The following is a 26188-nucleotide window of genomic DNA, read 5'->3' on the forward strand; positions in this document are numbered from 1 at the left end:
CCAGATCTCAGCTTCTAGAGTAGTATCTTAGGCCAGGAAGGGATGTGTGTGTGCGTGTGTGTGTGTGTATGTGTGTGAATATGTGTTAAGAAAGGAAGGTAGAATATAGGTTCAGCAGTGGTCATTCAGTAAAACCAGAGTTCTGTTGCAGAACTGTCCAGCAGCTTGGATTATGAATGCATATGTGGCTCTCTAAATGTAGGTCCATTGAAGGAGTATATTCAGACTGCACTAAAAAATCTTTTGTGGGGTACTGGGTGTCACAGTCAGTTGAGTGTCTGACTCTTGATTTCTGCTTAGGTCATGCTCTTGGGGTTGTGAGATGGAGTCCTGCATCAGAACCCCATGTAGGCTCTGGGCTTGGCAGGGAATCTACTTGAGAATTTTTCCCTCTGCCCCTCCCCCGCTCATTTGTGCTTGTTCTCTCTCAAAATAAATAAATCTTTTTAAAAAAGTCTTTCACAAGGAGAAGAAAATCACAATCCTTGACTCTCATTTTCTAGGTCTTTTGAGTGGTATCATACTTAATCTTCAGGGAAGATGAGTCAGTGTGTGAACTGAGTGCTTTTGCATGTGCAGGACACTGTTCAGTTAGGATTTGGGCACTGTAGACTCAGAGTATTTTCATGAGTCTGATAAATGCTAGGATTTAAGGAGTTAAGGGATTATTACCCTCTTTATTACAACTTTTAATTCTGGATATGTTGAATTTTTGGTTTCTAAGTGATTGCATTCTTGTGAGAGGTTCTAGTTGTAGAGGTAGATTGCTGGTTCTTGTGTTCACCTATTTCTGTCTGTGTGTGCGTAACCAACTTCATCTGCAGATTGCCATGAATTGGCTTCTGGATAGCAATAGCACCTGCTGTTCCTTAAAGTTAATTTGATGTTGGATTCATGCTCCCAAATGTCATTCTTATTAACCAGTCACTGTTGTAATCTCTAAGGGTTAGAAACCCCCATCAGATTGCTCCTAGCCCTCCTATAACTTTTAAGTAGATGTCCTTCTAGCTAAAGATGAGTTAAAGCTCTAGTCTTCTTGAAGTGACATTTCTAGGCTCTGGATATTTTCTCCCCTTCTTTATCCCTTCCCGTATTCTTGGATTTTAACCTGATTAATGTATTATTTGTCAAATGATAGATTGGTGGGAAACACAGTGATGGCAGTAGAACATGCCTCAGAAATCTTTTCTTTCTCATCAATCGATGTGCTCTAAATACTGTTGAAATCTGGACCTGGTTCTCTATCACTAGAGGTTTTAAAATGAGACAGGATTTTTGTAGTACACTTTTAGCTAAGCACAGTTTATGAGGAAGATCATTAATAAGAAATACAGCTTCTCCTACCACAGGGTGCACTCTCATAAACGACTAGATTTGTAGTGGTATCACAAGCTGGAACTTGAAAGGAAGGACCAAAATCTTATATTTAGAGCCTTCCGCACTGGCAGGAAAGAATGTAGGACTAGATTAAACATAGAGAAGGTATTTCCTCTAAATGTTCTCTCTGCAACTCAGCTACTACTTTTCTTCCCTCACAGATGGAGTCTCCTGTCTCTACACCAGCGGTGCTGCCACTGCACCTTTTGGTACCAGTGGTCAGTAATGACATCTCATCCCCCTGTGAGCAGATCATGGTTCGTACCCGATCAGTTGGGGTCAACACATGTGATGTGGCTCTGGCTACAGAGCCTGAGTGCCTGGGCCCCTGTGAACCTGGGACAAGTGTCAACCTCGAGGGCATCGTGTGGCAGGAAACAGAAGATGGTAAGTGCTATGTGGGACTTTCCCATCCCTTCTCAATGTGGGCTTATCGTTGTAAATTACACCAAGTATTTATTAGGAGTCTCAAATGCCATAGTCTGCTTGTGATACCTATCCAGAGGATCGCAACAAACTTCTTAGTAAGATTGTCCAGCTTCTCGAGATTGCCACTTTTTAAAATTAATTATCTACCCTTCATATCAGTCAACAGTATCGGCCCTCGTATTTAAGCAGTCATTTGATAAGTGTTAGTCAGGTAATTCAAACTGGGTCTAGACTCTCCATACTCCTCTGTATCATTTTGTATGGGAGAATTTGAAGGTAAATGAACTTTTGGGTCAGGCTTGAAGAGAATAAAGTAATGAAAGGACAGCTGTGGGAGTCAAGGAAATGGAAAAACATTCACTCTTAAATTGACTTAGTGTTGGCTCATTGAATATGCAACTCTGGCCTTTTTTAACACCTGGAGGTGCAGCCAGCTCCTTCCTACTGGTTGCCTCATTGCCCAGCCACCCACGCCACTTCATGCATCTGTCACTTAGTTCTGTTTTTATAGGCCTAGGCAACAGGAAGATGTTTACATGGTCTTGTTTTCAGGCATTCACTAAGCAGTTGGCTCGCTGTTGGGTGCTTCTGCCCGAGGCTACCATCCAGATTTCTTGTATATTCCATTTGCCCCTGAGAACAGAATTTCTTCTATTTTGGAAGTTCATAAACCTAAAAAGTAGAGGTATAAAGGGAGTTAACCAAGTATTTCTGATCCCTTGGTACCGTCTGTGGCAATTTGATTTCAGCACATATATTCTTTTTATAAAGAATCCAAGTTCTTGTTAAAGTATGTGTGGTTTAGAGAGGCTGGGCCTCAGGGTCCCATCAGGTCTTGGCATCAGTAACCAGACTTTCAAAGTGTCCCCACTCTGGAGTTTAGAGGCCCAGAGGAATGCAGCTCATTATCTCTAATTATCATAAGCTATCTTGTCAGTTTGCCCATGGAAATTCAGGCATTTCATTGTGGTCATTCTAATCAAAGTCTGTTCCTCTGAACGTTCTGTTGTGATTCAGTATTTATTTAAAGTCTACCATGCAGTAGGCATTGAGGTGATATAGGTTAAGAATTCTGTGTTTTTGGCGTTCTCATTGTTAAACAGCAATAGAGTAAAGCTTCAGGTTTCAGAATAACATTGCTGATGAGGTTTTATTGTGTGCCCAAAACCATAATGCCCCCCCCCAAAAAAATCCTATTGTGTTAAAAACTGATGCAGAGACAATGGAGACAGAAATTGATCCTAGAGGCTGACTCTCAATGTGTGTATTCAGTATACAATCTGGAAATCACAAGTGGCTATATCTCTGGTTTTAAAAATATCATCTACCTATGGCCAAACATCTAAACAGCCACAATGTCTGTTGGAATGACAAACATGTCCAGACCTTAGCTCTGTGACACCAAGCAACCTTCGGGGTCTGTTACCTCAATATATTGAAGATAGAAGACATAAATTTCCTGCCTATTTATTCTATCCATCTTTATGATGGTGACTTTTCTCCAAGGACAAGATGTTTTTCATATGTGTGAACTTGATGAAAACTTTGCAGGAAAGTGAAGCTAACCCTTTCACTCTCCTGAGAACAGTGGTTACTTTTTTTTTTTTTTAAATCTCAGGATCCCTGTTCTCCCTTCCTGCCAAGGCAATGTTAGCACACATACACAAAATTTTTAAATTATTTCCTCTGAAAAGCTCTCTAGTTGTACCTGGCAGCTTATTACCAAGTTCCCCTGTTACACATTTTGCATGCACCCTGCATCTTATTTTCACCGTTGTTATGAAGTTTGTAATTTTATATAATTACATTTTTCCAGTAATATCTATCTCTTCCACTGGGTTTTTTTTTAAAGATTTTATTTATTTATTTGACAGATCACAAGTAGGCAGAGAGGCAGGCAGAGAGAGAGGAGGATGCAGGCTCTCCTCTGAGGTGGTGCGGGAAGGGGGGGGGACAGGCGGTGGGAGGGAGCAGGGAGACTGCTCTGGGACTCTGGGATCATGACCTGAGCCAAAGGCAGAGGCTTAACCCACTGAGCCACCTAGGCACCCCTCTTCCACTGTTTTAGAATTCTATCAGCTCAGGGACTCTGTTTTGCTCACCATTGAATATCTAATACTTAACACTTGGCCTCTATAGTAGGCACTCAAAAATATTTGAGTGAGTGAATGCTTACATCTAGTCATTGTCATTTCTAGATCTATGTTACCATGTATCTAATGGCTATTATAGTAATTGTCTGAACTTAGAACCATATTAAATACTTTACAAAATTCTAAACCTTCTCTGAAACTCAGAATAATTACTACTGTAATTATTGAAGTAATTCAGGTAGTAAGATCACTCTCATCTATTTATATCTGTAAGATTTTTAGTTCTCCTACCTTTAATACCATATTTTCTCCCATTTACTATATTGTGTTTCAGGGCTTAGTACCTCTCCTTTTTCTTTTTCATTCATCACAAGGGAAAGAGAACTGTTCTGCAATTAGATACTATACTCTGCTTTCTGGCCCACTCAGAGGGCCTTCACCTGAACCATCAGTTGGCAAAGGTCTGAACTGGGATCAGAGTTGGTTTACATTCCTTTTCATCTTCAGGTGACAGAGATTTCCTGCAAAGATCATTCTCTGCAGATCTGTAAGATACCATATACTAAGTCAGTCCTCAAGTTAATAATAAGAACTATATACAGATACTTTAGAAAAAAAATCCTTCAGCCTTCTAGGATTTTTGTCTGCTACCTGACTCTTTGTACTTCTGTCTGTCTCTTTTCCCAGCAAACTACTATCTTCAAATGGAAAAATCCTTAGAGCTTAGAGAGAAGCTGTGAATGCTTGGCCTCTGAGGGAAATGGAGGATCATGAGGTCCTTGTAGAACTGAGCTACCTTGCTGAGAACAGGTGTAGGGGTCAGGAGCTCAGTTCTTCCTGGTTTCTTTACCTACCTGTCCTGCAGTGTTGCTTCTTTCTTCCCTCTCAGTGCAAACCTTGCCTTGGAGACGTTTTTAAATTCCTGCGGATTCCATCTCTTTTTAGGCTGTTCATAATTCAGCCAGCACTGCAAAGATCATCCTTGACTAGGCTCAACTAAGACCCAAGTGTAACTTGGAATGTTTTCTTTGGCTTTTTTGAGACTTAGCACTCATTCCATCTGATTTCATTTTGTTCGACCTTACTTCAAATCAAAATAACAGGGGTGCCTTGGTGGCTCAGTTGGTTAAGAGTCCAACTCTTGGTCTCTGCTTAGGTCTTGATCTTAGGATCGTGAGTTCAAACCCCACATTGGGCTCTATGCTGGGCATGGAGCTTACTTTTAAAAAATAATCGAAACAACAGGTCCCAAATCCATTCCTAGTTCACAAGGCTTACTTTAACCCAGGATCCTAGAACAATGTATAATAATCCTTAAGGTAGACCGTGTTCTTTTACTGAGGCAGAATTGCGTCCTGGCTTCTATGATGTTTTTAAGAAAGGCAAGACTGACTTTAAATAAGAATTCCAGGAGATGCTGTAGGTTTTCCTTTTTAAGCAGCCACACTAAGTGTAGCATTACTTTATCAAATGTGCTTTCTGGAAGAATTTGTGGTATAGTGGAAAGAGCACGGGAGTGAAGAATAGGAGAGCCGTATACTAGTTGATTATGGCATCTTAAAATATTAATAGCAATGATGAAATTTCACTATACACTTGTCATATAGAGTTGTTTTCTCAGAAAAATGAAACTACTCGTCTTGCCAGTCTCCCATTCAGAAGATCACCCACATTTTTCAACTCCTGATCCGAGTCTGACAAGTGGAAGAATTCACAAAACCCAGTTGCTTTTGGTGCAGGCATTTGCTAGGTGGTAGAAGCTGAGCTCGCAGTACTGCTTAGCGATCCCTTCATTCACCTTTAGCTCAGTACTGCTTTAGCAATCCTGTTGCATTCACCTTTCCCAATACTTACCTCATTCTCAAGATTCATTAGCACAGTTCATTCTCTCCTTATGCTCTTAAGCAACTAGAATCAAAGACACTTGCCTAAACCCTCCCGCTTCCCTCTTCTTTATTAAAATGTATTTTTATGTCCTATTGTTTCTTTTTTCTCCTTATTCTGAAGATTCTTTAAGACTTTATACCATGAATTTTATCTACTTTTCTTCATCTTCATTATTTCCCCTTCTTTTTATACTCCCCCTGCAACAGTTACTTAGAGTGAAAGTTTTTTCCTCATCTTTGCTACCCTTTTGAACTTCTCTCCTTTTCTTCAGTACTTGCTATTGCTCTTAACAGTCTCTTTTCACCTACTCAGTATCGTATACCATCTTGCCATCAGATTTCTTCTGCCACCATTTGACTGAAATCATCTCGTACCAATGATCATCTGTTTTCCCAAGGTCTTTTCGCAGTCCACCCTAGACTTTTTTTTTTTTTTAAGATTTTATTTATTTATGGGGCGCCTGGGTGGCTCAGTGGGTTGGGCCGCTGCCTTCGGCTCAGGTCATGATCTCAGGGTCCTGGGATCAAGCCCCGCATCGGGTTCTCTGCTCAGCGGGGAGCCTGCTTCCCTCTCTCTCTGCCTGCCTCTCTGCCTGCTTGTGATCTCTGTCTGTCAAATAAATAAATAAAATCTTTAAAAAAAAAAGATTTTATTTATTTATTTGACAGAGAGAGATCACAAATAGGCAGAGAGAGAGGAGGAGGAGGAAGCAGGCTCCCCGCCAAGCAGAGAGCCCGATGCGGGACTCGATCCCACTGAGATCATGATCTGAGCCAAAGGCAGAGGCTTAATTAACCCACTGAGCCACCCAGGCACCCCACCCTAGACGTTTAGAAGCTCTACTGTTTCTCTATTCTTGAAACTCTCCACTCGTCATTATTATACCTCTCAAAAATCTCATTTTTGGGGATCGGGAGGGAGACAAGCCATAAGTGACTCTTAATCTCACAAAACAAACTGAGGGTTGCTGGGGGGAGGGGCATCGGGAGGGGGGTTGGGGTTATGGACATTGGAGAGGGTATGTGCTATAGTGAGTGCTGTGAAGTGTGTAAACCTGGCGATTCACAGACCTGTACCCCTGGGGATAAAAATACATTATGCGTTTATTAAAAAAATTAAAAATTTTAATTAAAAAAATCTCATTTCTTTTTTGATTGGTTATTCTCTTTATTTTGTGTCAATTCCCTCTTCCTCCTTGTATTTATTAAGTCAGAAGTTCCAGAAGGCTTTTAGGATGCTGAAATATTGGTCAGTTCTGTTCTGTTGGCCTTTAGGGAGGGCCTGTGGCAACTTGTGTCCCACTCCTTTCCCCCAGACAAGCAGCCTTATCCACAATATATTTTTTTCACGTCCTCTGTATGCCATAGTGGAGAAAGTTGAGGAAACATTGACTTAAGAATGGGATTTGGCTACAAGGAATGGAAGATGAAATAATAGTGATTTAATAGAAGAAAATTCTGAAGGTTGGCAGTCCAGGGCCAGTATGATGACTTCTAATGTAATCAGTGTTCTAGGCTCCTTAAAGTTACTTCTTCATTGCAAAATTGCTAATGTAGCTCTAGACATCACATTTACTTTCCAGGCTTGAAATTGAAGAAGAGGGGCGCCTGGGTGGTTCAGTGGGTTAAGCCTCTTTCTTTGGCTCAGGTTATGATCTCTGGGTCCTGGGATCAAGCCCTGCATGGAGCTCCTCAGCGGGGAGCCTGCTTCCCCCCTCTTGTGAGATCTCTCTGTCAAATAAATAAATAAAATCTTATTTTTAAGATTTTTAAAAAGAAAGAAAATGAAGGAGAAGAGTACAGTAGCTTTGGCTTCCCACCTAATCTGTTTGCCTTTAACAAATTTTTCCAGAAGCCAGATCTAAGACTTATGCCTACATCTCATTGGCTACCCCTTCTGCAAAAGAGACAAGGAAATACTGTGTTTTAACTGGATACATTATTTACCCACACAAAATAGAGTCGTATTAAGACAGAATGGGAAGCAGCCTTCTCTGCCGTTCTTCTTTGCATCACCTTCTTATGTCATAACTCCCACCAGAAGTCATTGGTTCAGTAGCTTTCTTTTAATAAATGCAGTCTTTTATATTCATGGCTTCAACTATCTCCCTTGTATGAACAATCCCCATATCGTTATCTCTAGACTTGACCTTTTGCCTAATCCCATTTCACATATCACCAGAAGCTGATTTCTTAAATTCAGAATGTCTAAAAAAGAATAATCTTTCTCCCGAAATTTTGCTTCTCTTTCCCTCTTCTCTATTTCTCTTTTTTATACCTACTTTCATTACCTATATTACCATCCTACCTGTTTTCTAGGCTCAGACCTCCCTAGAGTTATTTCTGACCCACCCTTCTTTACCTTTTTTTTTTTTAAGATTTTATTTATTTATTTGACAGCGAGAGAGAGAGAGAGAGAGAGAGATCACAGGCAGGCAGAGAGGCAGGCAGAGAGAGAGAGAGAGAGAGGGAAGCAGGCTCCCCGCCGAGCAGAGAGCCAGCATGGAGGCCAGGGTTGGCCTTGAACTCATGACCCTGAGATCAAGACCTGAGCTGAGACCGGAGTCGGACACTTAACCCACTGAGCCACCCAGGCACCTCTATTCTTCAATTTTTTTTTTAAATAGCTTTTTAGTAGTTACTCTGGGGATTACAATATGTGTATTCAACTTTCCACAGTCTACTTAAAATTTGAATTTTTTTTTGCCACCTCAAGTGGAATATAGAAATCTTATCACTATTTAAGATACTTTACCTTCCCTTCTTTATGTTGTAATTGTCTTACGCTCATTGCCAAAAACAGGTAAAATCAAAATAAGAATGAGATCTAAAGTTTATATGAAATCCAGATTTTATTGTCCATACATAAAGTTTAATTGGAACCTAGGCACACTTCATGTATTTTCAGCCACTATGCACTAGAGTGGCAGAGTATTACAAAAGAGATCATATGGCCTGCAAAGTCAAAAATACTCACTGTCTTGTGTTTCACTAAAAAGTTTGTGAACTCCTGGTCTTATGTATTACATTGAGAACCCCATCAGACAGTCTTTAAAAATTTTTCCCTTTCAGTTGTGTGTTATATACTTTAAAGACTCAAGAGAATGGTTTATTATATTTACCCATATACTTAACATTTCTGTGGCTCTTTCTTCATTCCTGGTGTTCCAGTTGTCTATTATTTTCCTTTTGTCTAAAGAATCTAATTCTTTTGGAGCAGGATAATTGGCTATTAATTCTCTTAAGAATGTCTTTATTTCACCTTAATTCTAAAAGATATTTTTTCTGGGGGCACCTGTGTGTCCCAGTGGGTTAAAGCCTCTGCCTTCAGCTCAGGTCATGATCTCAGGGTCCTGGGATCAAGCCCCGGATCAGGCTCTCTCCTCAGCAGGGAGCCTGCTTCCCCCCCCCCCCGCCCCGCCCCCACCTGCCTCTCTGCCTACTTGTGATCTCTGTCTATCAAATGAATAAACAAAATCTTTTTTTAAAAAAAGATATTTTTTCTGGATATAGACATCTAGGTTTACGTTTCTTCTTACAATTTAAAATTGCTCTATTTCTTTGTATAGCTTCCATTGTTCCTAAGAAATACACAGTCACTTAAGTCATTGTTCCCCTATAAGTAATGCATCACTTTCCTCTATTTGCTTTCAAAGTTTTTCATTTTGATTATGATGTGTGATGTATCTGATGTGGATTTCTTTTGTGTTTATCCTGTTTGGGGGTTTACTTACTTAACTTCTTGAATCTGTAATTTTCTTTTTTCAAATTTTGAGAGTCTTCAGCCATTACTTGAAACATTTTTTTCCACTCCACTGTCTTTCTCCTGCCCTTTTAGGAGCACAGTAACATAAATATAAGCAGTCCTTATTAATTTCCACCTGAGATTCCTGTGTGCTTTTTCTCCTTTATTAGACTATAAGATAGCTGAAGTCAGGAATTGCATTTTATATATCATTTTATTTCCCCCAAGAACTAGTTCAGTCTTTTCACAAAAAGTAAAATAACCAGTAAATATTTGATTAATAAAATTGTGCCTTGCGCTTTTGTATTTCAGGTATGTACATAAAAATCTAATTTTTTGGTAACTTCTCTTGGATTCATTTGGTATATATTGAATAAAAATAATGAAGGATTTTGTAATCCTTACTTCCTTCCCTCTTCCTTCCCTCCTCCCTCCCTCCCTTCTTTCCTTCCTTCTTTTCTCCCTTCCTTCTGCCTTCTTTCTCTCCTCCCCTCCCCTTTCCTCCCACTCCCCTGCTCTTCCTTCTTTTCTCCTTTTCCTTCCTTTCTTTCTTATGTCTTCTACCACCAATATTTGGAAGTTTCAAAAATCAGAGATAGAACCTTAGGTATTTTCAAAGGAAATGGTTTGAAGTTATATTCTGAAGAACTTGAGCATGGATAAGCAGTCATAAGAGGAATATGGGGTGCTGAGTGGGCAGACCCCAGGCTCTACCTCTGCTACCCCACCAGATGCAACCCAGAATAGTTATACTTAGGGGTGATTTATATGTTAGGCTTCTTTGTGAAACTATATTTGATATATATATTTGATATATATCAAACTATATTTGATATAATTTGATAATTTCTGTATCATTTATCTGGGTTCACCTTCCCACTCCAAGAATCACTCCACTCCACTCCAGAATATCAGAAATACCAAAAATATCAGAAAGACAGAAGTAAAACCATGTTTTCTTTGTTTGTTTTAAGATTGTATTTATTTATTTGACAGAGAGAGATCACAAGTAGACAGAGAGGCAGGCAGAGAGAGAGAGAGGGAAGCAGGTTCGCCGCTGAGCAGAGAGCCCGATACGGGACTCGATCCCAGGACCCTGAGATCATGACCTGAGCCGAAGGCAGCGGCTTAACCCACTGAGCCACCCAGGTGCCCCTAAAACCATGTTTTTGAAGCTGAAGCAGGTACAACTCCCTTGTATGTCATGAAAAGCTGTATGATAAATTCGGGCTATCTTCCAAAGCTTCTTTAAGCTTCTAGCTTAAAGATTTGGTGGGGAGGAGGGAGTTTCAATTTTTTTTTTTTTTTAAGATTTTATTTATTTATTTATTAATGAGAGACAGAGAGAGAGGCAAAGGCATAGGGAGAAACAGGATCCCCAAGGAGCAGGGAGCCTGATGCGGCACTCAGTCCCAGGACCCCAGGATCATGAACTGAGCCAAAGGCAAATGCTTAACCGTCTGAGCCACCCATGATGCCCAGTTTCAGTTTTTATATCCATTAAAGGTTTGTCATATATATGCATAAGCAGACGTAAAAAGTCTATGCATCCCCATCTCCACATTTTTATTCAACAGCTAAGAGTGTCAGGAACTGTTTGAAAGTAACTGTTTCAAGGACTAAATAGTGTCTTAAAGACATAATAGTACAGGGGGCGCCTGGGTGGCTCAGTGGATTAAGCCGCTGCCTTCAGCTTGGGTCATGGTCTCAGGGTCCTGGGATCGAGCCCCGCATCCGGCTCTCTGCTCCGCAGGGAGCCTGCTTCCCTTCCTCTCTCTCTGCCTGCCTCTCTGCCTACTTGTGATCTCTCTGTCAAATGAATAAATAAAAATCTTTAAAAAAAAAAAAAAAAGACATAATAGTACAGAACAGATACCTGAATTAGTGTCAAGAGAGTTGGATTCCAGAGCAGATTGTACCATTAGCTAGGTGTATCATCTTGGGTAAGTTTCTTAACTTATCCTGGCCTTACATTTCTAATTTATGGGGGTCTGGACTAGATCTGCACTATTTAGTACAACGTTTTCGTTGGAAAAAATGCTGTTCAAAGTGGTAGTCTAGTCACATGTGATACTGAGCACCCTAAAATGTGGCACATGATACTGAGGGTTATTAAATTTGTTTGTTTTAAAGATTTTTATTTATTTGACAGAGACACAGAGAAAGAGGGAACATAGGCAGGGGGAATGGGAGAGGGAGAAGCAGGCTTCCTGCTGAGCAGGGAGCCCGATTTGGGGCTCCATCCCAGGACCCTGGGATCATGACCTGAGTGGAAGGCAGATGCTTAATGACTGAGCCACCCAGGCACCCTGAGGGTTATTAAATTTAAATGGTCACATGTCGCTAGTGGTTTACTGTCTTGGGCAGCATAGGGGCTAGAAGAGCTTTACATTATATATACTCTAGAAGTGCAAATATATACTGTAAGATAGAAAGAAGGGTAAGTATGTGGGAGGATGAAGAGGGTGGGTTAAGTAGCTGACATCTGAACAGACCCAGGGTGACTTCTATGACTCTGGCCCCCGTTACCTGGCAGAACATTTGGCCCTGCTTCAAACTCAGTGGTTGAGCCTTGTGCTTTGGTCTGTGGGTTGCAGTTTTCTCATTATCAGAGTAATAGGCAGTGGTTTTGCTTAGCAGGAAGTTAGTTTGCCTGTGGTAGCTCCACTGAGAACCTGCCTCAGCAGTTCTTTTTCCTCATCTGATTGCAGATCCCAGCTGCGGGTCTTTATCCTTCTTGCTAAAAAGAAGGGGCTGTCCATTCATCATCTTTCATGGATCTAATAACTTTGGTATTTACCCTTGGTATATTCTGTGTGATTCTGATGTAGGAAAGTATGTGTTTGAACTGTGAAGTACCTAATTTTATATATTTATACTGGAAAGTTACACTAGTTCTCAGCTTCTGGTTTTTCTTTTATCTTGGCTATAATTTACAGTCCTTCACCTTCAGTCTTGCCTCAGGCAGCACTTACCTTGAGAAAGAGATGGTACACAGTGACCAAGCTTTGTCCACTGCTTAGCTAGTTGCTTACTAGCCTGACTCCCGCAGAAACAGCTCCACCAATAGCACAGTCATAGTCTAGCAGCCATTGTCTGGCACCACAAATCTTCATAGCAACAGACCACCACATGGCAACAGCAGTCACACAAAGGAAACATTAGGGAAATCGTTACTTACTTTCTCCCACCCTTCCCCCACCCAAAACATCAGCCAGCACGTTTTTCCCACCTAGCAGCTTACTCCCAGGGGATGCTTTAGGGCAGTTGCTTTTCTATATACCCTTGTGGATTATGTTATCTGCCCACTGTCATATACTTAAATCCTGAAGCCCTAAAGAACCTACAGAATTTTGGTTACAGACTTTTTTGAGTTTCATTTTATGAATTGCAAAATAAACTAAGCAGGGGAGAAAGATGTCCTTTTGTGCACTGTCACCCCCCACCTCCCTCACCCCTGCAAAGCACAGTGGGGTGGTACAGTTGGCCAGACTGTGGACTTGGCAGATAAGCAAGGTTGCTTCCAGTGAGATTCTTTTGATATTTCAGTTGTTACTTTTTTGTTATTAATGTCATCCTTTAACAAATAATTTAGTTCCATGGGGCGCCTGGGTGGCTCAGTGGGTTGGGCCGCTGCCTTCGGCTCGGGTCGTGATCTCGGGGTCCTGGGATCGAGTCCCACATTGAGCTCTCTGCTTGACAGGGAGCCTGCTTCCCTCTCTCTTTCTCTCTGCCTGCCTCTCTGCCTACTTGAGATCTCTCTCTCTCGCTGTCAAATAAATAAATAAATAAAATCTTTAAAAAAAAAAAAAAAAACAAAAAAACAAATAATTTAGTTCCTAATACTTATGTATGAAACTCAATAAGTGATACCTAGGCAATAATTACGGTCTGGTATAAACTGAGACTGATCACTAGCCCCAGTTAATTTAGCTTTGGCTTATGATTCCAAGAGGTAAAAGGGATAAGGTTGTTTAATTGGTCTGGGTCATAGTGTCCTTATTTGTAAATTTGGGAGGTTAGACTACATATCTCTGCGGTCCTTCCAGCTGTGATATTTACAATTCGGTGATCATTTGTGTAGGACAGACAAGAGAACTGTCTTTGTTAATCACTGGTTGTGGTGAGATCTGCAGGAAGATGTTGTTGAACCCTCTGGTCTCAGTGCTTACACTGCTAAAAACAGGTCCTGGCCCTGCCCTGGTTGATAAAGCTGCTGTAACAATGATGGGCAGAAGCTATTAACAAACTTGGCAACTGGCCTTTTCTCCCACAGCAGTAGTTTTCAGACCAGTTCAGGCAGAGCTTTGCTCCCAGGTCGCTGCTGCTGCCTCTTAATGATACCAGTAAGAATTCCCTCTTCCTCACTTCTCCCTCTCTGTCTCTGACTGCTTTATGAAACAAGAGTCTATTCTGCACCTCTTCTGATACTTCATTATCCTATCTCCCTCAGGCTTTACTGAACAAAGAAATCATAGGGCATCAACTTTATAATTTAGGCAGCTGGAGATCATTTCCCCAGGATAGGGGTGGGTAGGTAGCTCATTCCCCCTGGCATGAGGCAGCACTGCTAAATGGCCCGTGTTTTGTCTGCCAGGCTTAGGCTTTGTTAGGCCCATTCAGCATTCTCTGTATTTGAGTTAAATTATAGTGGCAAACCAAGCCCCTGTACTTTTAGGAGGGTAGGGGTTAGGGAAAAAAATGGAAAGTGTGTCATTTATAGGCCCTGCTACTTGCTAATTGCTCAAGGAATTTTTGTTTAATCCACTGTCACTGTGCTTACTCCTGCCAGATCCTTTATTTCCCCTAGTTGCTGCCTTCGTGGCCTTCTCCATAGCAACAAGCTCTGTAACAAAAAGGCTATGGTGAGGAATTGAGTAGTTCCCCCTCCCACAAGCTGTACTCTATTTTCTGTTTAGTATGTCTTTAAAAAGCCTAAAAGACTGTTATCGAATACTTTTCTACCCCCACTGAACTCAGTACCAAATGTAACTTTTTTACCCTGAACTGTTTCAACCTGCCTTCTTATTTGACTCAGATTATGCCCATCTTTTGAAAAATTTCTTGTATCATTCAGTACATGAAATACTGTGCATATTCCCATTTACCATGCTCCCCTCTGCTTTTCAGCTTTTAGCCTGATCCTTAGAGTCATTCTATTTAAAAAAATCTCATAGGGGCGCCTGGGTGGCTCAGTGGCTTAAGCCGCTGCCTTCGGCTCAGGTCATGATCTCAGGGTCCTGGGATCGAGCCCCGCATCGGGCTCTCTGCTCTGCGGGGAGCCTGCTCCCTCCTCTCTCTCTGCCTGCCTCTCTGCCTACTTGTGATCTCTCTCTGTCAAATAAATAAATAAAATCTTAAAAAAAAAAAAATCTCATAGAGGGATGCCTGGGTGGCTCAGTTGGTTGGACGACTGCCTTCGGTTCAGGTCATGATCCCAGAATCCTGGGATCGAGTCCCGCATCGGGCTCCCAGCTCCACAGGGAGTCTGCTTCTCCCTCTGACCTTCTCCTCACTCATGCTCTCTCTCACTGTCTCTCTCTCAAATAAATAAATAAAATCTTAAAAAAAAAAAAAAGAAAACTCATAGAAATGGAGAAAGAATGGACGAAGAAAGTGGAAACCCTCCCCGACCATCCCTCAAGCACATTTGTGTTAGATACTAGGCTGGTCCGCTGCGGAGTTTGGGCAGACTGCCCGAAGTAGAGAACTAGCTTGCTAGTATAGAACCAGCTGATCCTGCTACTGATGTACAGGAGTCACAAACTTAAGTGTTTTTGTTTTTAAGTTAATAGGTCTTATTGAACAATAATAGAAATAGAAATATGTGCACAAATCGTAAGCATGCAGGTCATCACATTTTCAAAGTGAGCCCACTTCATGGTATCAGTACCTAGATGAAGAAATGCATTATTACCACCACCTCAGAAACCCCTTCATTCTTCCCTTCCAATAGCTAACCCCTTCAAAAAAAAAATCAATTCTGACTGCCAGCATCATAGATTAGTGTTCTCCATTTTGAACATTATATAAATAAGATCATTACAGTGTATACTTTTTTAGGTCTAGCTGTTCAACATTATGCCAGTGAAATTTAACCATGTTGTTACACGTAGTGGTACTTTGTTTATTCTCATTATTTTATAGTATTTCATTATGTGAATGTAACACTATTCAGTTGTTGATGAGCATTTGGATTGTTTGCAGTTTGGGGCTGTTATGCAAAACACCGCTGGAAAAATTGTTGTATATGTCTTCTGAGGAATATATATACACATTCCTATTCTGTATATACTTAGGAATGGAATTCCTGAGTCCTTAGATGCACATATGGTCAGCTCCAGTGGATAGTGCCAGTTTTCCAAAGTGTCTAAACCAATTTATACTCCTACTTCTGATTAGAATCCTGGTTGCTTTGCATCCTTATCAACACTTGACCTTACTTGTCTTCTTCATTTTAGCCATCATGTTTGGTGTATGTGTGATACTAATTTGCATGTCCATGAAGATCATGAAATCAAGCTCTTTTCATGCGCTTATTGGCCATTTGGAAATCTTTTTTTTTTTTTTTTTTTTTTCCCATTTGGAAATCTTTTATGAAGTGCATGTTCAAACCTTTTAACCACTTTTGGATTCGGTTGTGTTTTTTCTTACAAATTTGTAGGAATTTTTTGGTATATTCTATGAGCCCATTATCAGATATATATTTATTATAAATGTCTTCTTATTTTGTATCTTGCCTTTTCTCTTAATGGTAACTTTTCATGAATGGAAGTTCTTCATTTTTATAAAGTCTAGTTTTTCTTTTTCTTCTATAGTAAGTGCTTCGTGTCCTGTTTAAGGAAATTTTGCCTTTTCCAAGGTAATAAAGATACTCTTTTACGTGTTTTTCTGAGAATTTTATTTTTTTTTAATTTTCATATATAGGTTTACAGTCTATCTGAGATGGATTTTTGTTTAGGATATGAGTTGGGAGTCAAGATTCTACTTTTTCCATATGGTTACCTAACTGACCCAGCACCTTATTGAAAAGGCCATCCTAACACCACCACCCCCACCGCACCCCCTCTACACCCACTCCCCCCACCCCCCCACCCCACCCCCGCCACACTGCAGTGTCACGTTTGTTATGTCAAGTGACATAGGTGTGGTTTATTTCAGGACCCTGTCTTCTGTTCCACTCATCCATTTGTCTAGCCTTATGTCAGTACTACACTGTCTTTTTTTTTTTTTTTTTTTTTTAAGATTTTATCCATTTATTTGACAGAGATTACAAGTAGGCAGAGAGGCAGGCAGAGAGAGAGAGAGGAGGAAGCAGGCTCCCCGCTAAGCAGAGAGCCTGATGCGGGACTCGATCCTGAGATCAAGAGATCATGACCTGAGCTGAAGGCAGAGGCTTAATCCACTGAGCCACCCAGGCACCCAGTACTACACTGTCTTAACAACTGTAGCTTTATGAGGCTTGGTATCTAGTACTGTAAGTTCTCCAGCTTTTTTGTACTACTTCAAGATTGCCTTGGGTATTCTTGGCCTTTTGCATTTTCATATAAATATTAGGATCAGTTTGTGAATTTTTTTTTTTTTAAGATTTTTTAAAATTTATTTATTTGATGGATAGAGATCACAAGTAGGCAGAGAGGCAGGCAGAGAGAGAGAAGAGGAAGCAGGCTCCCGCTTGAGCAGAGAGCCTGATGCGGGGCTCGACCCCAGGACCCTGGGATCATGACCTGAGCCGAAGGTAGAGGCTTTAACCCACTGAGCCACCCAGGCGCCCCCAGTTTGTGAATTTTTATGACAAAAATCACCATGCTGAGATTCTGTTTGGGATTACATTAGATCTACAGATAAATTTGAGTAAGACCCAAAGTTTTATCCTTTTATTTAAGCTAGTGTTACTCAGTTGGGGATGGCAGGGTGGTGCATGAGATCAGAGCAAGTCTGTGGTATCAGTTGGGGAGCTTGTTTAATTAGAAGATATGTTGACATCCCTTACTCTTAATGTTCTGAATTAGCAGGCTCAGTATAGAGCTTAGATATTTATTATGAAACGGCTTCCCAAAGAATTATAATTTGCTGCCATCACCACTGTGTTCCACACCCCCCCCCCCCCCAATTTGAGAGCCACTGACCTAGACTGTAATCTTGGCTAGCAGCAGTAATTCACTGAGGCTAACCAAGGTAAAATCTGATGATTAAATCAATACCAGCTCTCCTTTGGGGGCTGTATTTCCTAAGGCTTGTAAGAAAGTACCAAAAACTGGGTAGTTTAGAACAAATTTATTATCTCATAGTTGTGGAGGTTAGATGTCAGAAATCAAGCAGCAGGACTACTCTCTCTGATATTTTAGGGAAGAATGTTTCCTTGCCTCTTCTAGCTTCTGGTGTTTGCCAGTAATCCTTGGCATTCCTTGGCTTATACATCTCATCACTCCAGTCCCATGGCTGACTTCTCTCTGTGTGCCTTCACATCTTCTTCCCTCTGTGTGTCTGTTAGTGTGTGCAAATTTCTCCTTTTATTAGGACACCAGTCATATTGGATTAGAGCCCACTTAAATGACGTCATTTTAACTTGATTGCCTTTGTAAAGACCTTGTTTCCAAATAAGATCACATTTTGAGGTGTCAGGGGTTAGGACTTCAGTTCAACCGATTGAGAGGGACACAATTCAACCCAAAACAGAAGCCATTGAAAATTTCAAAAATAATTATTGTCATAAGATAGAGAGAGGAAGGAAATCCAGAAGTGTTTAAAATCGTAAGAGACGCTGCTTCCCAAAGCCACTCTGGGCAGAAAATCATCCACTCTGATCTCAACCATTCCTCTCTCTACATCACTACCTCCCATCTTTTTTGGCTCTGAGAACTACAATGTGGTTTGGTTCTGCTCTGTTAACAAAGCCTGAAAATGCCAAGTGGAGGTTACCGAGAAAGAAAAAGAGGCTTCAGCAGTTAGCTGTTTCTGTCAGCCTGTACCTGAAGAAAGCTGAAAGGAAAAGTGCCTCACGTAGACTAGCCCCCAGCCATGTTCTTATCCTGGTTTTTCCTGTTAGGCCATAAAACAGTAAAACCATGGACAAGTGTGATTCCATCTCAGCCTCAGGCAAGTATTTCTTCAAAGCTGTCACACTGAGATGATACCATCCCCTCTTATTTCCAGTAGCTTTCAGACAAGTACTCCAGCTGGACAGCCGAGAGGGCGTGATGACCTCTGCTGAGCTGCCTCCCAGTGTGGGTATAGTGTGTGGTTACCTCAGCCAGAAGAAAGGGAGGATGTGAGATTTCAGGGTGTGGTGAGCCAGCCTTTGTTGCACTTAGACAAAGTTTCCATGGTGTGGGTACTTAGAGATGGGAGGAGGGTTCATATTAGATCTTTACCGTTCCTTCCCAGCCTCCCTGTCCCCATGGTCTGGGGGGTAGAGTGGTCTACATTTGATAGATGTCCCACTTTGGCCTGACATGTCTACCCTATACCAGTTCTCTGCGTGTTTATCCTTTAGCAATAACAGATCTACCTAACCAACTCCCCAAATTGGTGCTTGCTTGACAATGGTTTCAGCTGGCCTTCTACTATACTTTTGCCTGAAATTCTGTGAAGAGAAAATACCATGGTCATGTAAAAATGGTTCCAGGATGATGGTGTTACCTTGTGCTTTCTTGGCTCATTCAGCCCCAAAAGATCCCAGAAATAAAGGCTTAGGATTTTTGTTTCCTGTCAGTCCCAGAACTGAAGGCAGAAGAAATTGAAGACACCATTTTCTACAGCAGTGGTTCCCAGATTTTGCTGCACATTAGAATGTGGGGGCAGGGATTTAAAGACCTGGTGCCCAGGTCTTGCCCAGTTAAATTAAATCACAGTGTATGCAGATGGGAACCAGGTGTCAGTATTTTTTTTAAGATTTTATTTATTTATATAAAATAAAATAAATAAATAAATGACAGAGAGATAGAGCCCAAGCAGGCGGAGTGGCAAAGGGAGAGGGAGAAGCAGACTCTCTGCTGAGCAGGGAGCCCAACGTGGGGCTCGATCCCAGGATCCTGTGGTCATGACCTGAGCTGAAGGCAGACACTTAACTGAATCCAGGCACCCAGGTGTCAGTATATTTTTTTTTTTAAGATTTTATTTATTTATTTGACAGAGAGAGAGAGAGACAGATCACAACAGGTAGAGAGGCAGGCAGAGAGGAGGAAGCAGGCTCCCCGCTGAGCAGACAGCCCCATTTGGGGCTCAATCCCAGGACCCTGAGATCATGACCTAAGCTGAAGGCAGGGACTTAGCCTACTGAGCCACCCAGGCGCCTCTAGGTGTCAGTATTTTTAATCATCTGGGGTTGTATCCCAGGTGCACCAAGTTGGGGAACCACTCTTCTATGAACTTCAAACATTTTGGGTGAAGACTTTATTCCAAATTGCTTTATATAACCTCAGAGATTTATACTTAAGAGTATTAATAAAGGGCTCCTAGGAAATATAGATCCTCTTTGGAAGTATATTCTCTGAGGGAATAATAACCACACTTCTGCCTTTGGGTTTCTGGTTTTGGAAGATTCATACATGATTTGATCCTTCCCTACAGTGGGATCCCTGACTTGCAGATGAATGGATTGCCAGGATAAGTGAGATTTTAAAAACAAACAACAACAACAACAACAAAAACATCTGGAGATATTGCTGTTAAGCTGATCTGAGGTTCTGCCTACTTAAGATTTGGTAGGACATAAGAATTTATAGCGTAGTAAAGCATTCTCTCAATAATTTTCACTGCTGTAGACAAATTTGGGACCAGAGTTTTAAAATATGGCACTCTTAAAGTTCCTGATATTATTACTGGTGAACCCATAAAAAAGAATAGTTTTCAGAATGCAGCTGATTTAGGGAAAAAATCTTAGGTAGTAGATGAATTACAGATGGCCCTAATTTTCCTTAGTCTTTTCATTTCTTAAAATGACTTCCTTGCGGGCGCCTGGGTGGCTCAGTGGGGTAAAGCCTCTGCCTTCGGCTCAGGTCATGATCCCAGGGTTCTGGGATCAAGTCCCACGTCAGGCTCTCTGCTCTGCAGGGAGCCTGCTTCCCTTCCTCTCTCTCTGCCTGCCTCTCTGCCTACTTGTGATCTCTGTCTGTCAAATAAATAAATAAAATCTTTTTTAAAAAAAATGACTTCCTTGCATGAGTTTCTAATTATATTCACCCTTTTCCTACACCTCTGGTTTGAACTTTAGTTCTGGAATGAACAGTGCCTAATCTCTAATCACAGGATGAGATTAAACATTAGACAGTACACCAGAGATCAGCTGTGAGAAGTAAAAGATTCCTATCTTCTGCCACTTAAGGTTTCCACTGATGTTGTAGTTTCAAACCAGCCTTCCTCATAAGTATATCCTTTTGTAACTCTCCTCTCAGTCCTCCCATTTTCCTATGGTGTACTGCTCCAGCCTAAGATGCCACTATACTTATATCTTTCCAAAAACTGTGACTGACTGACTTCTGCTCCACACCGATCTCTATAGAGAACTAGAAAACCTGAAGTTAGTACTGACTGGGAGTCAAGACATTTGTTGCAGATGCATCCTCTTCCTTCTTGCCCCCATTCCCAATACCAGTTGACAAACATGTCCGTCATTCTCATTTAGAAAGAAATTAAACCTATGCAAAGCCCTCTTAACAGGCCCTTGATCATTTAGTGGTGGCTAAAAAGACCTTTGGCCCATATAAGAAGTATGGGGAGTAATAAAGAGGGCTTTACCAGGAAAGCAAAGAGAAGAGCCCAACTGAAGGAATATTTAATTTCCAGAGAACAGGACTACATTGTACCACACATGGGCATCAGTGTAAAGAGTGTTAGCAACGACCGTTAGTGTTTCCCGTTAGTGTTTCTTGTTAACCACTCCCATTAGCATTGTCCATTAGCTTAGCTCTTTTTGTTTCTCTAACCACACTAAGGAAATACAGCTTCCAAGGGAATCTTTTTTAAGGTGACAAGATTTTTTAAAAAAAGAAGGAGAGGGGTCCTCAGTGGCTCAGTCGTTAATACTCTGCCTTCCTGCCTTTGGCTCAGGTCATGATCCCAGAGTCCTGGGATGGAGCCCCCCATCGGGCTCCCTGCTCGGTGGGAAGCCTGCTTCTCCCTCTCCCACTCCCCCTGCTTGTGTTCCCTCTCTTGCTGTCTCTTCTCCCTGTCAAATAAATATATAAAATCTTTTTTAAAGGGGGGGAGGAAAAGGAAAAAAGGGTCTTTTACGGGTACCTGGGTAGCTCAGTCAGTTAAGTGTCTGCCTGTGGCTCAGGTCATGATCCTGGGGTCCTAGGATCAAACTCCATGTTGGACTCCCGTGCTCAGCAGGGAGCCTGCTTCTCCCTATCCTGCTCCCCCTGCTTGTGCTCTTTCTCTCCCCCCCCCATCAAATAAAGTCTTTATAAAAGAAAAGTAAAAAAGAGTCTTTTAAAAATAACCAATGATAGAACTAATGTTTGCACACCCAGGAATAAATCCCTCTACCATGACTTCTGCCTTGAGACGTGAGTCTTAGGAGTCAGTTGTAAATTGCATAGAACATATGAAATGGTTTGGTACCAACAGGCTCTTGTTAGGCCCACTTGTTTTTAAACTGTCCAAACGATCTGATATGTCGTCTATAAATGGTGAGCAGAGTTGATGAGTTCTTGATCCAGTGGGTAACTTCGTTTTTGTTGTAAAAGTTATTAAACTGATGGGGCTCCTGGGTGGCTCAGTTGTTTAAGCATCTGCCTTTGGCTCAGGTCGTAAACGTAATCCCAGGGTACTGGAATCAAGTCGCACATCGGGCTCTCTGTTCAGCTGGGAGTCTGCTTCTGCCTCTCCTCCCTGCTCATGCTCTCCATCTTGCTTTCTCTCTCAAATAAATAAATAAAATCTTTTTTTTTTTTTTAGATTTTATTTATTTATTTGACAGACAGAGATCACAAGTATGTAGAGAGACAGGCGGGGCGGGGGGGGGGGGAGCAGGCTCCCTGCTGAGCAGAGAGCTGGACGTAAGACTTGATTCCAGGACCCCCGAGATCATGACCTGAGCTGAAGGCAGAGGCTTAACCCACTGAGCCACCCAAGTGCCCCAATAAATAAAATCTTTTAAAAAAGAATGAAAGTTACTAAGTTGAAAGGTTGAAATAGATAAACTTTTATATGTATCTTAAGACCAAGAGATCCTCTACTACATCACATCGAGTAAGAGGAGGCATGTGGATGCTTAAAAGTCTTCATTTTGAGCTTTTCTATACTGTACTTTGAATTCATGATGAGAGGTAGTAAGCTATAATTTCCTTCTGCATTTTCTTGTCCACTACTAATAACTATTATTTTGTCCCTTTTTTTTTTTAATTACATTTTTTACTGAGTTAAAAATGCCTCCTTTCTTGGATAAGACACTAAAAGCATGGGCAATAAAAGAAAAAAAATAGTTAAATTTGATTCCATTGAAATTAAAAACTTTTATTCATCAAAAGATACTGAGAGTTATAAAGACAACCAACAGAATGAGAGAAAGTGTTTGCAAATCATGTATCTGATAAGGGATTAATGTCCAGAATATATAAAGAACTCCTGCAACCTGACAGCAAAAATACCAAACAACCCAATTCAAAACAGAGCTGAGGAGGAGCACCTGGGTGGCTCAGTTGGTTAAGCGTCTGCCTTTAGCTCAAGTCATGATCCTAGATTCCCAGGATTGAGCCCCAAGAGTCTGCAGAGTTCCCTGTTCAGCGGGAAGCCTGCTTCTCCCTCTCCCTCTGCCCCTCCCCACCCCCTGCACTTTCTCTCTTGCTCACTCTCTCTCCCAACTAAATAAATAAAGTTAAAAAAAAAAAAAAAGGCAAGGACTTGAATAGACATTTTGCCAAAGAAGATATACAGATGACCAGTAAGTGCACAAAAAGATGCTCAGCATTATTAATCACAAGGGAAATGTAAATTAAAACCACAGTGAGATACTTCACACTTACTAGGAGGGCTGTTATCACAAAAAGAAATAGAAAAAGACAATAGCAAGTGTTGGAGAGGATGTGAAGAAGTTGGAACCCTTGTGGATTATAGATGGGAGCATAAAATGTCATAGCCATTGTGGAAAACATTGTGGTCATTCTTCAAAAAGTTAAACATAGAATTAACCTATGACCTAGCAATGCCATTCCAAATAATTGAAAAGCAGGTGTTCAAACAAAACTCATACATGAATATGAATGGAAACAACCCAATGTCCACCAACAGATGAATAGATAAAATGTATATACTTTCAATGGGATATTAATTCGGCAATGAAAAAGAATGAAATATTGACACATGCTACAATGTGGATAAACCATGAAGACATCATGCTAAATGAAATAAGCCAGACACCACAAAAACAGACACATAGATCAGTGGAACAGAATAGAGAGCCCAGAAATAGACCCTCAACTCTATGGTCAACTAATCTTCGACAAAGCAGGAAAGAATGTCCAATGGAAAAAAGACAGCCTCTTCAATAAATGATGCTGGGAAAATTGGACAGCCACATGCAGAAAAATGAAATTGGACCACTTCCTTACACCACACACGAAAATAGACTCCAAATGGATGAAGGACCTCAATGTGAGAAAGGAATCCATCAAAATCCTTGAGGAGAATGCAGGCAGCAACCTCTTCGACCTCAGCCGTAGCAACATCTTCCTAGGAACAACGGCAAAGGCAAGGGAAGCAAGGGCAAAAATGAACTATTGGGATTTCATCAAGATCAAAAGCTTTTGCACAGCAAAGGAAACAGTTAACAAAACCAAAAGACAACTGACAGAATGGGAGAAGATATTTGCAAACGACATATCAGATAAAGGGCTAGTATCCAAAATCTATAAGGAACTTAGCAAACTCAACACCCAAAGAACAAACAATCCAATCAAGAAATGGGCAGAGGACATGAACAGACATTTCTGCAAAGAAGACATCCAGATGGCCAACAGACACATGAAAAAGTGCTCCACGTCACTCGGCATCAGGGAAATACAAATCAAAACCACAATGAGCTATCACCTTACACCAGTCAGAATGGCTAAAATTAACAAGTCAGGAAATGACAGATGCTGGCGAGGATGCGGAGAAAGGGGAACCCTCCTCCACTGTTGGTGGGAATGCAAGCTGGTGCAACCACTCTGGAAAACAGCATGGAGGTTCCTCAAAATGTTGAAAATAGAACTACCCTATGACCCAGCAATTGCACTACTGGGTATTTACCCTAAAGATACAAACATAGTGATCCGAAGGGGCACGTGCACCCGAATGTTTATAGCAGCAATGTCTACAATAGCCAAGCTATGGAAAGAACCTAGATGTCCATCAACAGATGAATGGATAAAGAAGATGTGGTATATATACACAATGGAATACTATGCAGCCATCAAAAGAAATGAAATCTTGCCATTTGCGACGACGTGGATGGAACTAGAGCGTATCATGCTTAGTGAAATAAGTCAATCGGAGAAAGACAACTATCATATGATCTCCCTGATATGAGGACATGGAGAAGCAACATGGGAGGGTTAGGGGGATAGGAGAAGAATAAATGAAACAAGATGGGATTGGGAGGGAGACAAACCATAATCTCACAAAACAAACTGGGGGTTGCTGGGGGGAGGTGGGATTGGGAGAGGGGGAGGGGGCTATGGACATTGGGGAGGGTATGTGCTATCGTGAGTGCTGTGAAGTGTGTAAACCTGGCGATTCACAGACCTGTACCCCTGGAGATAAAAATACATTATATGTTTATTAAAAAAAAAAAAATTTGGAAGGGGAGGCGAACCATAAGAGACTATGGACTCTGAAAAACAACCTGAGGGTTTTGAAGGGTCAGGGGTGGAAGGTTGGGGGAACAGGTGGTGGGTAATAGGGAGGGCACGTTTTGCATGGAGCACTGGGTGTTGTGCAAAAACAATGAATACTGTTACGCTGAAAAAATAAATAAAATGGAAAAAAAAAAAAAAGAAAGAAGCCAGACACAAGAGAACAAATAATACATGATTTCACTTAGATGAGGTATCCAGAATAGGCAAATTTAAAGAGACAGAAAATAGAATAGAGTTACTAGGAGCTAGGAGTCAGAGGGAACAGGGAGTTTTTGCTTAATGGTCACGGAGTTTCTGTTTGAGGTGATGAAAAACTTTTGAAAATAGGTACTAATTATAGTTCTCAAAAAAACTGGGAAAAGTTTTTATAGACAATCTGGGAGAAATCATAAATCACAAAGAAGAGAGAACTACTGTTAGGATTTTATTGTATTACACATACATTTTTTGTTTTAGTTTTAACAAATTGGGACCTGTCTCTGTGTATTTATATTTGTAATCTTTGATTATGGATGAATATATAATGAGCATTTTCCGGTAACTTTTCTTTTAAAGATTTTATTTATTTATTTGAGAGGGGGAAGAGAAGGAGATCACAGGCAGGAGAAGGAGCAGAGGGAGAGGCAGAAGGAGACTCCTCACTGAGCAGGGAGCCTGATGCAGGGCTCCATCCCAGAACCCTGGGATCATGACCTGAGCAGATGCTTAAGGCAGATGCTTAACCAACTAAGCCACTCAGGTGCCCCCTCTCCTATAACATTAAATTGTCTCCTGTAACATTGTTAAAAAACCACACATTCTATGTTAAAGGATGTA

At 41.1% G+C, this 26188-nt stretch overlaps 1 protein-coding gene across 4 annotated transcripts in view; it reads left to right on the plus strand.

The window, feature by feature from the left end:
- ZNF609 (zinc finger protein 609) overlaps window positions 1-26188 on the plus strand; it is a 231450-nt gene that overhangs the window by 166618 nt on the left and 38644 nt on the right. For all 4 annotated transcript variants that reach the window (XM_046008422.1, XM_046008418.1, XM_046008419.1 and 1 more), the window contains one exon: window positions 1539-1764. In XM_046008422.1, coding sequence (XP_045864378.1) covers window positions 1539-1764 — 226 coding nt within the window. The remainder of the gene's footprint in view (window positions 1-1538; window positions 1765-26188) is intronic.

This window comes from Meles meles, chromosome 6, assembly GCF_922984935.1.
Source record: "Meles meles chromosome 6, mMelMel3.1 paternal haplotype, whole genome shotgun sequence".
Lineage (NCBI taxonomy): Eukaryota > Metazoa > Chordata > Mammalia > Carnivora > Mustelidae > Meles > Meles meles.